Consider the following 15,890-nt stretch of genomic DNA (forward strand, 5'->3'; position numbering starts at 1 on the left):
GAGTATACAGGGTGGTCCATTGATCGTGACCGGGCCAAATATCTCACGAAATAAGCGTCAAACGAAAAAACTACAAAGAACGAAACTTGTCTAGCTTGAAGGGGGAAACCAGATGGCGCTGTAGTTGGCCCGTTAGATGGCGCTGCCATAGGTCAAACGGATATCAACTGCGTTTTACTTAATAGGAAACCTCATTTTTTACTACATATTCGTGTAGTACCTAAAGAAATATGAGTGTTTTAGTTGGGCCACATTTTTCTCTTGGTGATAGATGGCGCTGTAATAGTCACAAACATATGGCTCACAATTTTAGATGAACAGTTGAAAGCAGATAGGTCTTCTAAATTAAAATACAGAAATCATTTCTGAGAACGCATGCTGTTACAGCCTGATTATCTGTAAATACCACATTAATGAAATAAATGCTCAAAATGATGCCCGTCAACCTCAATGCATTTGGTAATACGTGTAACGACATTCCTCTCAACAGCGAATAGTTCGCCTTCCGTATGTTCGCACATCCATTGAAATGCGCTGACGCATGTTGTCAGGCGTTATCGGTGGATCACGACAGCAAATATCCTTCAACTTTCCCCACAGAAAGAAATCCGAGGACGTCAGATCCGGCGAACGCGCGGGCCATAGTATGGTGCTTCGACGACCAATCCACCTGTCATGAAATATGCTATTCAATACCACTTCAACCGCACGCAAGCTGTGTGCCGGACATCCACTATGTTGGAAGTACATCGCCATTCTGTCAAACAGTGAAACATCTTGTAGTAACATCAGTATAACATTACGTAGGAAATCAGCATACATTGCACCATTTAGATTGTCATCGATAAAATGGGGGCCAATTATCCTTCCTCCCATAATGCCGCACCATACATTAACCCACCAAGGTCGCTGATGTTCCACTTGTCGCAGTCATCGTGCATTTTCCGTTGCCCAATAGTGCATATTATGCCGGTTTACGTCACCGCTGTTGGTGAATAACGCTTCGTCGCTAAATAGAACGCTTGCAAAAAATCAGTCATCGTCCCGTAATTTCTCTTGTGCCCAGTGGCAGAACTGTACACGACGTTCAATGTCGTCGCCATGCAATTCCTGGTGCATAGAAATATGGTACGGGTGCAATCGATGTTGCTGTAGCATTCTCAACACCGACGTTTTTGAGATTCCCGATTCTCGCACGATTTGTCTGCTACTGATGTGCGGGTTAGCCGCGACAGCAGCTAAAACACCTACTTGGGCATCCTAATTTGTTGCAGGTCGTGGTTGACGTTTCACATGTGGCTGAACACTTCCTGTTTCCTTAAATAACGTAACTATCCAGCGAACGGTTCGAACACTTGGGTGATGTCGTCCAGGATACCGAGCAGCATACATAGCACACGTCCGTTGGGCACTTTGATCACAATAGCCATACACCAACACGATATCAACCTTTTCCGCAATTGGTAAACGGTCCATTTTAACACGGGTAATGTATCACGAAGCAAATACAGTCCGCACTGGCGAAATGTTACGTGATACCACGTACTTATACGTTTGTGACTATTACAGCGCCATTTATCACAAAGTGAAAAAAGTGGTCCAACTAAAACATTCGTATTCCTTTACGTACTACACGAATATGTAATAAAAATGGGGGTTCCTATTTTAAAAAAACGCAGTTGGTATCCGTTTGACCTATGGCGGAGCCATCTAGCGGGCCAACCATAGCGCCATCTGGATTCCCCCTTCAAGCTAGACAAGTTTCGTTCTTTGTAGTTTTTTCGTTTGACCCTTATTTCGTGAGATATTTGGCCCGGTCACTTATCAATGGACCACCCTGTGTACGGAAAGTTGTTGAATGGCGGTGGAACCACGGGTAGGCAACAATGTGTTGGTGGTGCAGAACTCACGCCAGAATGTGGTGGTCGGAGGCCTGCCCTCTCTGTGAAACAGGATAGGTGGCGATACGTGGCAGATCTGACGACATAGGTCGATGCTGGTGGTTGCACAAGTGTTTCGGAGCACACAGCTGAGCACACATTGTTCAATACGGAGCCGCTGTGTTTCCCCACATTGGCCCAACGCAGTACCGGTTGCTATTGCACTGGGCACGGGATGATCGAGATTAGACCGTGGATCAGGGGAAGGGTGCCGCCTGGTTGGAGTAGCCACGTTTCTTGTTACGTCAGGTCGATAGTCACGTCCGGATACGCGGTCAAACGCCGAACGCCTGCTCCAAACATGCACCACTGTATGACTACAGGCCGGTGGGAGCTTTATTATGCAGCTGGGGGGAAGGGTGCGTATTTACTTAGGATTCTGTGGGACCCGTGGTGGTAATTGAAGGCGCGATGACAACTACACTCCTGGAAATTGAAATAAGAACACCGTGAATTCATTGTCCCAGGAAGGGGAAACTTTATTGACACATTCCTGGGGTCAGATACATCACATGATCACACTGACAGAACCACAGGCACATACACACAGGCAACAGAGCATGCACAATGTCGGCACTAGTACAGTGTATATCCACCTTTCGCAGCAATGCAGGCTGCTATTCTCCCATGGAGACGATCGTAGAGATGCTGGATGTAGTCCTGTGGAACGGCTTGCCATGCCATTTCCACCTGGCGCCTCAGTTGGACCAGCGTTCGTGCTGGACGTGCAGACCGCGTGAGACGACGCTTCATCCAGTCCCAAACATGCTCAATGGGGGACAGATCCGGAGATCTTGCTGGCCAGGGTAGTTGACTTACACCCTCTAGAGCACGTTCGGTGGCATGGGATACATGCGGACGTGCATTGTCCTGTTGGAACAGCAAGTTTCCTTGCCGGTCTAGGAATGGTAGAACGATGGGTTCGATGACGGTTTGGATGTACCGTGCACTATTCAGTGTCCCCTCGACGATCACCAGTGGTGTACGGCCAGTGTAGGAGATCGCTCCCCACACCATGATGCCGGGTGTTGGCCCTGTGTGCCTCGGTCGTATGCAGTCCTGATTGTGGCGCTCACCTGCACGGCGCCAAACACGCATACGACCATCATTGGCACCAAGGCAGAAGCGACTCTCATAGCTGAAGACGACACGTCTCCATTCGTCCCTCCATTCACGCCTGTCGCGACACCACTGGAGGCGGGCTGCACGATGTTGGGGTGTGAGCGGAAGACGGCCTAACGGTGTGCGGGACCGTAGCCCAGCTTCATGGAGACGGTTGCGAATGGTCCTCGCCGATACCCCAGGAGCAACAGTGTCCCTAATTTGCTGGGACGTGGCGGTGCGGTCCCCTACGGCACTGCGTAGGATCCTACGGTCTTGGCGTGCATCCGTGCGTCGCTGCGGTCCGGTCCCAGGTCGACGGGCACGTGCACCTTCCGCCGACCACTGGCGACAACATCGATGTACTGTGGAGACCTCACGCCCCACGTGTTGAGCAATTCGGCGGTACGTCCACCCGGCCTCCCGCATGGCCACTATACGCCCTCGCTCAAAGTCCGTCAACTGCACATACGGTTCACGTCCACGCTGTCGCAGCATGCTACCAGTGTTAAAGACTGCGATGGAGCTCCGTATGCCACGGCAAACTGGCTGACACTGACGGCGGCGGTGCACAAATGCTGCGCAGCTAGCGCCATTCGACGGCCAACACCGCGGTTCCTGGAGTGTCCGCTGTGCCGTGCGTGTGATCATTGCTTGTACAGCCCTCTCGCAGTGTCCGGAGCAAGTATGGTGGGTCTGACACACCGGTGTCAATGTGTTCTTTTTTCCATTTCCAGGAGTGTATGAACAACTTGAACATTATTGCCAATCAGCTAAATCACTTCATGCTTGATGTCTTCCTTGACGGCAGTGCCATCTTCCAGCATGATTACTCTCCGTATCGCAAAGCTAGAATTGTGCTAAATTTTGTTGTTTAGGAAGCATGGCAGTACTCTCACGTTGATGTCTTCGTCACTAAATTCTGAACCCGAAGGAAAACAAGGGGAACGGTATCAGGCGCTAGCTCCGCGTCTATTAAACATTGGTTCGTAATTTACTGCAATCGCGTGACCCTTGCGTAGGCTTCTGACGTCACACACCATTGGGAATTTACCAAGGACTTACAGAATCCATGCAAGGCAGCATACCTGCTGAAATGCGTTCTATAGGTGGACCAACAAGCTATTACCAGATGGTCATAACGTTTTGGTTTATCAGTATAGAGCTAACGTTCACTGTGATCGCTGAATTAGTGTTTCTCATCTACGGCGAGAAGTGAAAATATGCAACAGTCTTGGATTCGAACCCAGTTTTCTTCGTTATCCTGAAATTCGTCTCACAAAACTGGACTACACGAGCGCTCTTCAAGGAGGCTACATGCTTGTAGTTTCGCTGGTGTAACGCCACCTCCATTCATCTGGACCAGTACTGGAGCTATGCTCATTTGACATACCTGCGGATTGACGCCGCAGATAAGAAGAGGACAATTTCCTCGAACCTATCTCGACTGATTTACTAGTGAAGTACTAGCGCGATAAATACCAAACGACGATCAAAAGGAAGAGCTCGAACTGAAGGAAGGTGGCCATAAAATACACTCCTGGAAATGGAAAAAAGAACACATTGACACTGGTGTGTCAGACCCACCATACTTGCTCCGGACACTGCGAGAGGGCTGTACAAGCAATGATCACACGCACGGCACAGCGGACACACCAGGAACCGCGGTGTTGGCCGTCGAATGGCGCTAGCTGCGCAGCATTTGTGCACCGCCGCCGTCAGTGTCAGCCAGTTTGCCGTGGCATACGGAGCTCCATCGCAGTCTTTAACACTGGTAGCATGCCGCGACAGCGTGGACGTGAACCGTATGTGCAGTTGACGGACTTTGAGCGAGGGCGTATAGTGGGCATGCGGGAGGCCGGGTGGACGTACCGCCGAATTGCTCAACACGTGGGGCGTGAGGTCTCCACAGTACATCGATGTTGTCGCCAGTGGTCGGTGGAAGGTGCACGTGCACGTCGACCTGGGACCGGACCGCAGCGACGCACGGATGCACGCCAAGACCGTAGGATCCTACGCAGTGCCGTAGGGGACCGCACCGCCACTTCCCAGCAAATTAGGGACACTGTTGCTCCTGGGGTATCGGCGAGGACCATTCGCAACCGTCTCCATGAAGCTGGGCTACGGTCCCGCACACCGTTAGGCCGTCTTCCGCTCACGCCCCAACATCGTGCAGCCCGCCACCAGTGGTGTCGCGACAGGCGTGAATGGAGGGACGAATGGAGACGTGTCGTCTTCAGCGATGAGAGTCGCTTCTGCCTTGGTGCCAATGATGGTCGTATGCGTGTTTGGCGCCGTGCAGGTGAGCGCCACAATCAGGACTGCATACGACCGAGGCACACAGGGCCAACACCCGGCATCATGGTGTGGGGAGCGATCTCCTACACTGGCCGTACACCACTGGTGATCGTCGAGGGGACACTGAATAGTGCACGGTACATCCAAACCGTCATCGAACCCATCGTTCTACCATTCCTAGACCGGCAAGGGAACTTGCTGTTCCAACAGGACAATGCACGTCCGCATGTATCCCGTGCCACCCAACGTGCTCTAGAAGGTGTAAGTCAACTACCCTGGCCAGCAAGATCTCCGGATCTGTCCCCCATTGAGCATGTTTGGGACTGGATGAAGCGTCGTCTCACGCGGTCTGCACGTCCAGCACGAACGCTGGTCCAACTGAGGCGCCAGGTGGAAATGGCATGGCAAGCCGTTCCACAGGACTACATCCAGCATCTCTACGATCGTCTCCATGGGAGAATAGCAGCCTGTATTGCTGCGAAAGGTGGATATACACTGTACTAGTGCCGACATTGTGCATGCTCTGTTGCCTGTGTCTATGTGCCTGTGGTTCTGTCAGTGTGATCATGTGATGTATCTGACCCCAGGAATGTGTCAATAAAGTTTCCCCTTCCTGGGACAATGAATTCACGGTGTTCTTATTTCGATTTCCAGGAGTGTATATAAAAAATATCTGTATTAAAAAGATGGCAGTTACAGTGATGTGTAACGTAAACAGTGAACTGAAAGTGAACTGTAAGATGTCCACCTGGTTGCCAGATGAGAAAAAGCAGTTTGCTTGGATGCAATGAATTAGAAGTTACCTGACACCCACTGAAGATGCCTTGTAAAAAAGGCGAAACGCGTCTGGATGCATAAATTTTAAAAAAAATTTCGATGTGCAGCATGCAAAAAAGGCATTTTCTTTGAAACAACTGCAATTTGTATACAGCTGCTGCGAAAAGGGCCACTACAAGAAACGTGTTATAAAAAATCTAAATGGCAAACATTCGACTCGTATTTTAAATAACTATGGTTCAAATACCCATCCGACCATCGAGGTTTACATTAAATGACATAAAAAAATTAAGGCCTAATTCGTTAAACGAGCTGCTTGTGATAGGCAAGAGAACGATTTCCGAATCATGGCTTGGCACTAATTTGTAATTACCGCGATGGATAGATAATACCGCTGGAGCCAGCGTGTACGTGTACGTGTACGTGTGTGTGTGTGTGTGTGTGTGTGTGTGTGTGTGTGTGTGTGTGTGTGTGTTTCCTTCGATACCGATATAACCGGTAGAGCCGGTCCATATACCTAGTAGGAGAACTTCAAAGGAGATCTGGGTTCACGTTCCGACTTGACATAAATTTTGTGACGGTAGGTAAATAACATCGCTCTATCTGGGTTAGGTAAGTTATTTTCAGCACGATGCAGGAATATATCACTGAGCACAGTGAGCAGGCAAAGATAACACGGTGCAGCAATAGCGCGTATTAGGCAAAGAGAGAAATTCCGTAAAATGCCAAGTATGTCAACCACGCACACGCAGAGTCTGTGACTGTGCACGAAATCACGGCTCATGACCGACCTCCTGTGTGACTGATGTATTAGTATACAAAACTGATTTCTACACGCTCTCATCAGGAGGGTTTTTCTGTAGTTATTCGGTGGTTTCGCCGGAGCCTGTGGTCGAAAAGTACAATTACGTACACTGGTGTACAAAACTTGAAGACTAAAGTGACTTTAGCTTGATGTTTCGGGAACACAGCGCGATGAAACTTGGACCATACTTAGAAAGGCTGCTATAGTATAGTGGGAAGTGAATTGAAACAAATACGCAATAAGACGAACATAAATACACTTTTATTCGAAAAAGGTAATAATGGCGGTTCATGATGGTTCCCTCGACATTAAAACGGCGGGGCATGGTTCTTAATAGGGTGTGACATTAACTTGGACAGCAATGCATGCTGTGCAATGGGCTTCCATGCTGACCACAAGTTCGGTAAGGACTTCTTGTGGCAGGCTGGTCCAGTCCTCGACCAGCGTGGTTCACAACTGCTGGTTGGTCGTTGGTGCATGTGGACGTCCGCAATATGTCTCCCCAACGCATGTCACATGTGCTCATTGAGAAGCACACGCGGAAGGACTTCAGCGTCACAATAACGTTTGACCGGTGAGTGTAACGTGTTCAAAACTTAGTACGACCATGCAACAATATACCTCTCCGCACCATAACATCAGGACCACGATCGTGTAGGACAATGTTGGACGTACCCTCATATGGCAAGAGATGTGAACATGTAATGCAACCAGAAACATTGTCGAAAGTGCTCGTATTGTTGATCCAAGTGAGCAGGCATAATATTCTACAGGCATACTGATATCCATCATTTTGGTGGTCTATGTGGGGAGGCATAATGTTCGATGGGTGTACTGACATCCAGATCTCTGTAACACGGAACACTCATAGGTCAACGTCATTGTGACACTGTACTCCTTCCCACGTGCGTCTTTTCAGGGGCGCATTCGGCTCTGGCTCCATTTTTATGGGTGGCAATGCACGACCGCACCGAACAGCGCAGAGATATCACGTCTCGGGACGAGAGGCTATTCGACAAATAGACTTTCCAGCCCATTCCTTCGACTTAAATCCCACCGAGCACTTGCGGAAGGCATTAGGAAGACGTATTTCTGCACGTCCACATGCACCAACTACCACCCAGCGGATATCAATGGAGGGATGGAAGGCTAGCAGAAGAATTCCTTACCTTACTTGTGGCCAGCATGCGGCTGGAAAAGGCTTTTACGACTGACACTCTATGTTTTCGTTTCTTCCAAGATCTACGTGTTCGACAATCAGCATTTTTCTATTAATTTTACTTAAACTTTAGTGTAGTTTTTGCTGGACTTTTTATGTGTATTTTCTCTGTTATCCTTTTCGTTTTACCAAGAAGATGCTCCTGGTCTTCCGAACAAAAATTTCCTGCAGCTGACAGTAAATTTCATGAGCTGCAATCTAGGTTATTTCAAGAGCGCCCACATATTATTGAATAAATCATTGCCTCAATAATTACTAGTAAAAGATGTGGGATCCTGCCCACTCGTCTAATGTAGGGTACTTAGGAAGCAGTTTTTTTTTTAGGATAGCTAGACAACAAATGGCTCTGAGCGCTATGGGACTTAACTTCTGAGGTCATCAGTCCCATAGAACTTAGAACTACTTAAACCTAACTAACCTAAGGACATCACACACATACATGCCCGAGGCAGGATTCGAAACTGCGACCGTAGCGGTCGCGCAGTTCCAGACTGTAGCGTCTAGCTAGACAACGTCCAAGCAAATCTTATTAATGGAGTTTATTACAGTAAACTGAATTGACAATACTTAACTTTCGCAAATGGCGACACGCAAATAATCAATGTCCTTCGATATATACAATTTCCATGCAAGTAATTAACACAGATCACAAGTCCCGGCTTGTCCCCCAGTGCGGCTCTCCTAGTGCCCCTGAGGCTGGCTGGAGCGGCGCTTATATTCTCTTCGTATAGGTGCCGCTCCTGTCGCGGTGTCGCCCTACTCAGCGATCTATTGGCTGGCGGTGCCTCGAAGCCTTCTCTGCTCTTACGTTCTAGGCTTACGTGCCGGCGCTTGATGCTACGCCGGAACAAAAGAACTCATGTAATCCCCTAAAAATCTCGGATTCCAGTGCCATTTCAACAGTTAATAACATTTTCGTGTACCTGATGCGATCTAACTGACGAACCCGCACAGCAGTTTGTATTCCTCAAATCTTTCGCTCCAGAAACAATATTTCTACGCAAGTCGCAAATGCACATCTTTAACCTAAGCAGCTGGAATTCCAGTCTACCACAGTCTGTTCGTGATAACTACTCTTATCAACGCGGCAGCAGTAAAATGCGTCTAGTGGTAGTGTTGCTACATGATGATCCCACGCCTTATGTAACGGAAGTCCACTGCCACGGCCGATACTAGTGTCTCACTCCACGTGTCTAACGTCGGAGTTAAGTGGCTTTAAGGCCTACACCACTGTTTTACAGTACACTGAGGAGCAAATAATTCAGATATCCATTGATGAGTCAAAACATTACGACGGCCGGCTTAATACCGCGTTGGTTGCAATTATCGCGATAAGCAATACCACAGAATCGAATGTGTGTGTGTGTGTGTGTGTGTGTGTGTGTGTGTGTGTGTGTGTTTGTGTGTGTGTGGTTTTATCCCATCGAGCACGTGTGGCATGCAATGGGAAGACATATTTCTGCACGTCCCCATGCACCAACGATCATTCAGCGGATGTCAGCGGCGCTGGTGGAGGGATGGAACGTTTCCAGAACAACTCCTTACCATTGAAGTTCAAGTCTTCTGGGTCATTAGGCCGCGTCATGTTTCTTCTAAAATGATCGACGTTTCGACCCCTCTGCTGGGATCTTCCTCAGGATCTTCTGCTGTCCACTACTGCTAGAACAGCGTTCTAGTGGACACCAGAAGATCCTAAGGAAGAACCCAGCAGAGGGGTCGAAACGTCGATCATTTTAGAAGAAACATGACGCAGCCTAATAACCCAGAAGATTTTAACTTCAGTGACAACGGCCACGAAAGCCTGCAGACTTACATAACTCCTTACCATACTTGGGGGCCAACGTGGGTGGACGTTGTTGAGCATCCACTGTCGTCTGTCGTGATCTCATATCCTATTAAGAACCATGTCCCGCCATTTTTAAGGCCAAGGGGACCGTTATGAAACGAGGTTACCTTCTGTACTATACTGTCGCAATCTTTCTGTTTATGGTCCAAGTTTCACGAAGCTATGTTATTTAGCAGTGACACATTAAGCGAATGATACTTTCGTCTTTTAAGTATAGCACAACTGTGTATTTGTTGCATAGCGGGTTTCAGGCCGACTCATTTGATTCCTTCGCTACTTGATCTGTTCAATTCTACGATTTAGGACCTTCTACGTTTTTAGGCTGTAGGGTTACGTTAGGTAACATGTTAATGAAAACAGATGAATCTTCAGTCAAAGATAAGAGACAGACTCCATCCAAGGTCTCTGAATTCGATGTGCCGGTGTATTTCGTTGGTATATGTGTCTGTACAAGGGTCGTATACCAGATACCATTTCCACACATAAACCATACGATGAATTCATAAGCATCTTTTATTACGTTGTTCGTTTATGTCCAATCGTATTAACGTAAAATACCGTGAGAGGCTGCGTAATTTCCCAAATATCATTTATTTATCGCTGCTCATTGAAAAATTCACACTGTAGGAGTATAGCGTCGGAATTTCAAACTCTTCAGCAGCTGCCAACAACGGGTCAGTCTCGTCTTTACAACCTTCCGTCAATCATTATGAACCTTTATCTATTGTGGATTTATATTTCACAGCGAGGGAGACGGTGTAGTGGTTAAGAACTGGACTCGGGCCCCCGTCCGGAAAACACACTTCACGCACAACAACATGTCTAAAGTAATCTGTTATTTCACTGCCATTAAGTTAATCTATTTTTATTACACTTTTCAGCGTAAGTACGCGGTTCAACGTCGAAAATAGTTGTGTGCTAACAAGTCGAGATAAACAGTTAACTACACACATGAAAACAAGTTTTACATCACCCTGGTTCCCAGAGCTCCTGAAGATAGACGTTGACTGTGGATATTGTATCACAGACACAGTCCCTTTGACTGTTCAGAGATGTCACTACACCAGCCCAAAGATATAAACAACCACGCATGAGCAACACCTATAAGACGGAGGGGGTCCGACAGCCGATCAGTTCCAGTCATTCCATCAGGAAGGAGGTACATGGGCCAGCCAGTGTGGCCGAGCGGTTCTAGGCACTTCAGTCTAGAACCGCGCGATCGCTATGGTCGCAGGTTCGAATCCTGCCTCGCGCATGGATGTGTGTGATGTCCTTAGGTCAGTTAGGTTTAAGTAGTTCTAAGTTCTAGGGGATAGATGGCCTGAGCTGTTAAGACCCATAGTGCTCAGAGTCATTTGAACCATTTTTTAGGTACATGGCTCGCGTTGTCTGCAGTTGAACCATGCCAAAACGGTCATTACCGCGGTTTGAACGCGTCCGCATAGTTACTTTGTGTCAGGAAGGGCTCTCAACAAGGGAAGTGTCCAGATGTCTCGGAGTGAACGAAATCGATGTTGTTCGGACATGGAGGAGATACAGAGAGACAGGAACTGTCGATGACATGCCTCGCTCAGGCCGCCCAAGGGCTACTACTGCAGTGGATGACCGCTACCTACGGATTATGCCTCGGAAGAACCCTGACAGCAACGCCACCATGTTGAATAATGCTTTTCGTGCAGTCACAGGACGTCGTGTTACGACTCAAACTATGCGCAATACGCTTCATGATGCGCAACTTCACTCCCGACGTCCATGGCGAGGTCCATCTTTGCAACCATGACAATATATAGCGCGGTACAGATGGGCCCAACAACGTGCCGAATGGGCCGCTCAGGATTGGCATCACGTTTTCTTCACCGATGATTGTCGCATTTGCCTTCAACCAGACAATCGTAGGAGACGTGTTTGGAAGCAACCCGGTCAGGACGAACGCCTTAGACATAGTCTACCGAGTGCAGCAAGGTGGAGGTTCCCTGATGTTTTGAGGTGGCATTACGTGGGCAGACGTACGCCGCTGATGATCATGGAAGGCACCATAACGGCTGTACGATACATGAATGCCATCCTTCTACCGATAGTGCAACCATATCGGCAACATATCGGCGAGGCATTCGTCTTCATGGAGAACAATTCGCGCTTCCGTCGTGCACATCTTCTGAATGACTTCCTTAAGGATAACGACATCGCTCGACTAGAATGGCCAGCATGTTCTCCAGACATGAACCCTATCGAACATGCCTAGGATAAACTGAAAAGGGCTGTTTATGGACGACGTGACCCACCAACCACCATCTGGCCCAAGTGTGGGTGAAGTTGGGTTGCTGATGTTAAGGTGCACGAGTTATTTTCCAGGATAGTTTTATTTTGTTCGCCCTGTGTTCACTTGCCATGGAGTGAGTATCGAACAGATATAAACGAAGTCGAGCAAGCTGAAAACATCTGCGGGCGATGATGAGTAAATGCATATTGAAATGCAATCAGCGTAACTAGACAAATTGAGAAGTGGTTAAGACAGCAGACTCACATACAGGAGGTGAGAGGTTCAAATTCCAGCAACCAATCTAGGTTAAGGTTTTTCTCAATTTTCATTAATATCTTAAGTTAAATGCTGGGATGGTTCACTTGAAGAGGTCTCCCAGTCAGACCTTGCCCTCCATCTCAGATGAACGTTCCGTCGACGGGACGCCAAACCTCAGCCTTCCTTTCTCCTTCACAAGCGCAGCGGATGTGGCGAGTAGGCGTAATGTGTGGACACGAATGGAGATGCAAGCTTGAAGTTAAGTACGTTGCTAACAGTTTTGATTATAGTAATGCTTCCGTCAACATCATGTCGCCCGCTGCTGCACTAGACAACAATATTTGAGTGCTTAGTGCCACTTTAGGTGTTCTGCGGAAAACTAAAACAAGCTAACATGCCTGAATTTTATCAGATATGAAGTGTAACACCTATGTACACTAACATGTGTTCCGGTAGACGGCGTTTAGCATTATTTTCGTCCTTATGCGTTTTCAGAGCAATGGACAACTCTTTCAGTGCAAGCAGCACATTTATTATAAGCAAACTACCGTGGCACACAAACACTTCATAAAATTCCTCGTGTCAGTTGCAGCTCCAGACATGTGCTTTAGATGTGATGCTTTTGTTTACAATGCAAATACCATCCACGAAGCAGAGATATCACTCGTTTCCTATATTCGAGAACATCATCTACTTTCTCTTAAGCAAAGAATACGTGTGAAAGGTGCAGCACGTTGGTAAAACAAACTACTTTCTCTGTGAGAGTGAAAATATTATTTAACTACAAGACAATTTGCTTTAATGTTACATTCCTTTCATCTACGAGTATATCATACTCCGCAAGCCACCTAATGGTGTGTGGCGGACAGCGGTATTTTGACAAAACAAGATAGTACAATCAGATTGTATATTATAAATTAGACACACGCACACACACATTTTGTTTGATCTTAAAGAGTGTGCGTGTTGTAATTTTCATTAGTAGTATGACACCAACACTACTGTTGTGGCAGATGAGACCAGACAGCACTCATCACGTGTTTGACCTTTATGCCAAGACAAACTAAGGAAACAGTGAAATGTTTCATGTAGCATATACTGTTATACATTGCTGAAAATCGATGAAGAAGCGACGAGCAGCTTTGAGATGGGAGTAACGAGGAAAATAGAAAGTATGAAACGGAAAGTCACAATAAGGAATGTGGAGATATTAAAAAGGATAAATGTCAAAAGACAGTTACGGAGGATAACTGACAGTAGAAACAGGAAGTGGCTGTAGAGTTCGGTGAGAACAGACTGAATAATGAAAGATACTTCAAGAGGGATTAGGGATATACAAAAGGGAAAATCAGTTAAGGACCTCAAGGAAAATTCGTCCATAGGGTGAACAGTGACTAATACAAATTTATATCACTTGTAGATTTAAAAAAAAGAAGTTACTGACAACATGTGCGTGAATTAAGTTTTTGGAAGTCGGAAGTTATCAGGAGTAAAATACTAATAACGAAAGATTATATAGAACTTGTCTAGAAATCAGACCACAATTATGAGAGTCGAAGGGCAAGAGAGGGATATAGTAATTGAGGAGTGAAACATGTTTGCAGATTTTCAAACATGCTATTCAATCTGTACACTCAGCAAACAGAAAAGGAAATTAAGGAAAGGTATTAAGGGAGAGATTTGTCAGTAACACTGGAATTCTGTCAGTTATCTAAAATGACATGTAAGATCAATTGGGAGGAATAGATAAGAGTCTCAAGCAGAAGTTACATAAAAACATCAACAAAATTAAAGTAAGGGTGCTAGAGTACAGTCGGATAAGGTAAGGTGATACAGAGGGAACTTGATCAGGAACTGAGATGTTGAAAGTAGCAGACTAGCTTTGCTATTTGGGCAACACAGTAAATAACGATGGTAGAAGTTAAAAGCTGAATTAAAATGCAAACTTGCAATAACCATAAAATCATCCCAAAAGAGACAAAAATGGTAACATTTAATACAAATTTAAGTGCTGGTTTTTTAATAGTTTATTTTCAGCAATGTATTTTCCTCAGCAGTTGGAACGAACTACTGCAACCGTCTTGTGATTTGAAGCTGGCCAGTGATGGCCGAAACTGGTAATTTCGTGTTAGTGAAAGTACTGATGAACTAAAATCTAACCAACACGTGAAGAAGAACGTAAAAAAATGGTAATAAAAAACAAAACAAAAAAAAACCAAGTAATGGTAATAATAAGTGAGTTAAAGCTTAAGACCCATCCATGACCCTAGCAAACAGAATTGTAAGAAAAAGCATATTGTTACAGCGACCACTGAAGATGGTTTAAATAAAGCGGAACGCTTTTGGCCTTAAGGCCTTTATTAAAGTAGCAAAAGATATATAACCTATATTAGTTGTATAATTGCAACTGCGGAAAAATAGGCCGAAAAACAAGTAGGACAACATGGGAATTTCTTTTCGAATTCTGTGTGAATGTAGCATAAACAATCATTTTAAAAATCAGTGAGGTCTCCAATATTATCAGAATGTCTTTATTTGTAAATAAATTTAAGCGTTTGTATGTCTTCTGAAGGTATTTCTTTGGAGTGTAGCCATATGTTTCAGTGAAACCTGGACGATAAACAATACAAATAGGAAAAGTAGAATACAACCTTATGGAATGGAATTCCGCAAAATAAATCTGAAGATTAGGTAGGTAGCCTGAGTAAGTATGTAGGATGACACGAATTGAACAGGGGCGAAAAGAGTTTTAAGGCAGAATTCGGTAAGGCTCATCTTGCTGCATCAGGGGATAGTCAATTTGGTAATGGAGGAAAATGTGTGTATGGGGGAGGGGTTAAAAATTTGGAGACCAAGGCCTGAACACGGAGCCTATCCAATTGGATTTAGGTCACAGCAGAAACGCACACGTACAAGATGAGCTGGCATGGAGAGCCTCGGACTGATGACTATGAGAGGAGCGACAGTGCGCCCAGGAGCCTCGATGGCGGTTTGTACTTGGCGGCGGCGCGCCCACTCACCTAGGAGCGCGAGCACGCAGAGCGCCACCTTGGCTGCGGCCATGTCTGCTCGCTGGCACCTTCCGGCTGCAAACCGCGGACTGGCGCGGCCCGCTCGGCGCGCCCAACATAAGCGGCCGGCCCGTGACGTCACGCGTCGGAGCTTCCTTGACCTTGCTCCCCGCCACCCAAACTTCGCGCCGCGCGGAAGGAGCGCAGCCAGCTTAAGCGGCCGCGAACAGCCGGCCGGCCCTGCGGGTTGCAGCCGCACCGGCCTCAGCTGGGCCGGAGAAGGCAACAGGCGCGCTGCTTCGTCAGGCTAGAATAGGCTGCAAGTGTGTACTGCGTACAGCCCTCCCGTATTGTCAGGGATCTCCCGTGTTATAG

The 15,890-nt window shown here is 46.8% G+C and overlaps 1 protein-coding gene across 1 annotated transcript in view; it reads right to left on the bottom strand.

Annotated features, from left to right (window-relative positions):
• The window catches only part of LOC126260207 (Kazal peptide Pr13a-like), an 87,713-nt gene extending 72,103 nt beyond the window's left edge, over nt 1–15,610 (bottom strand). Inside the window, exon 1 of the mRNA XM_049957499.1 lies at nt 15,525–15,610. Coding sequence (XP_049813456.1) covers nt 15,525–15,567 — 43 coding nt within the window. The 5' untranslated portion in view covers nt 15,568–15,610. The remainder of the gene's footprint in view (nt 1–15,524) is intronic.
• Between the last annotated feature and the right edge of the window lie 280 nt (nt 15,611–15,890).

This window comes from Schistocerca nitens, chromosome 1, assembly GCF_023898315.1.
Source record: "Schistocerca nitens isolate TAMUIC-IGC-003100 chromosome 1, iqSchNite1.1, whole genome shotgun sequence".
Taxonomy (NCBI): domain Eukaryota; kingdom Metazoa; phylum Arthropoda; class Insecta; order Orthoptera; family Acrididae; genus Schistocerca; species Schistocerca nitens.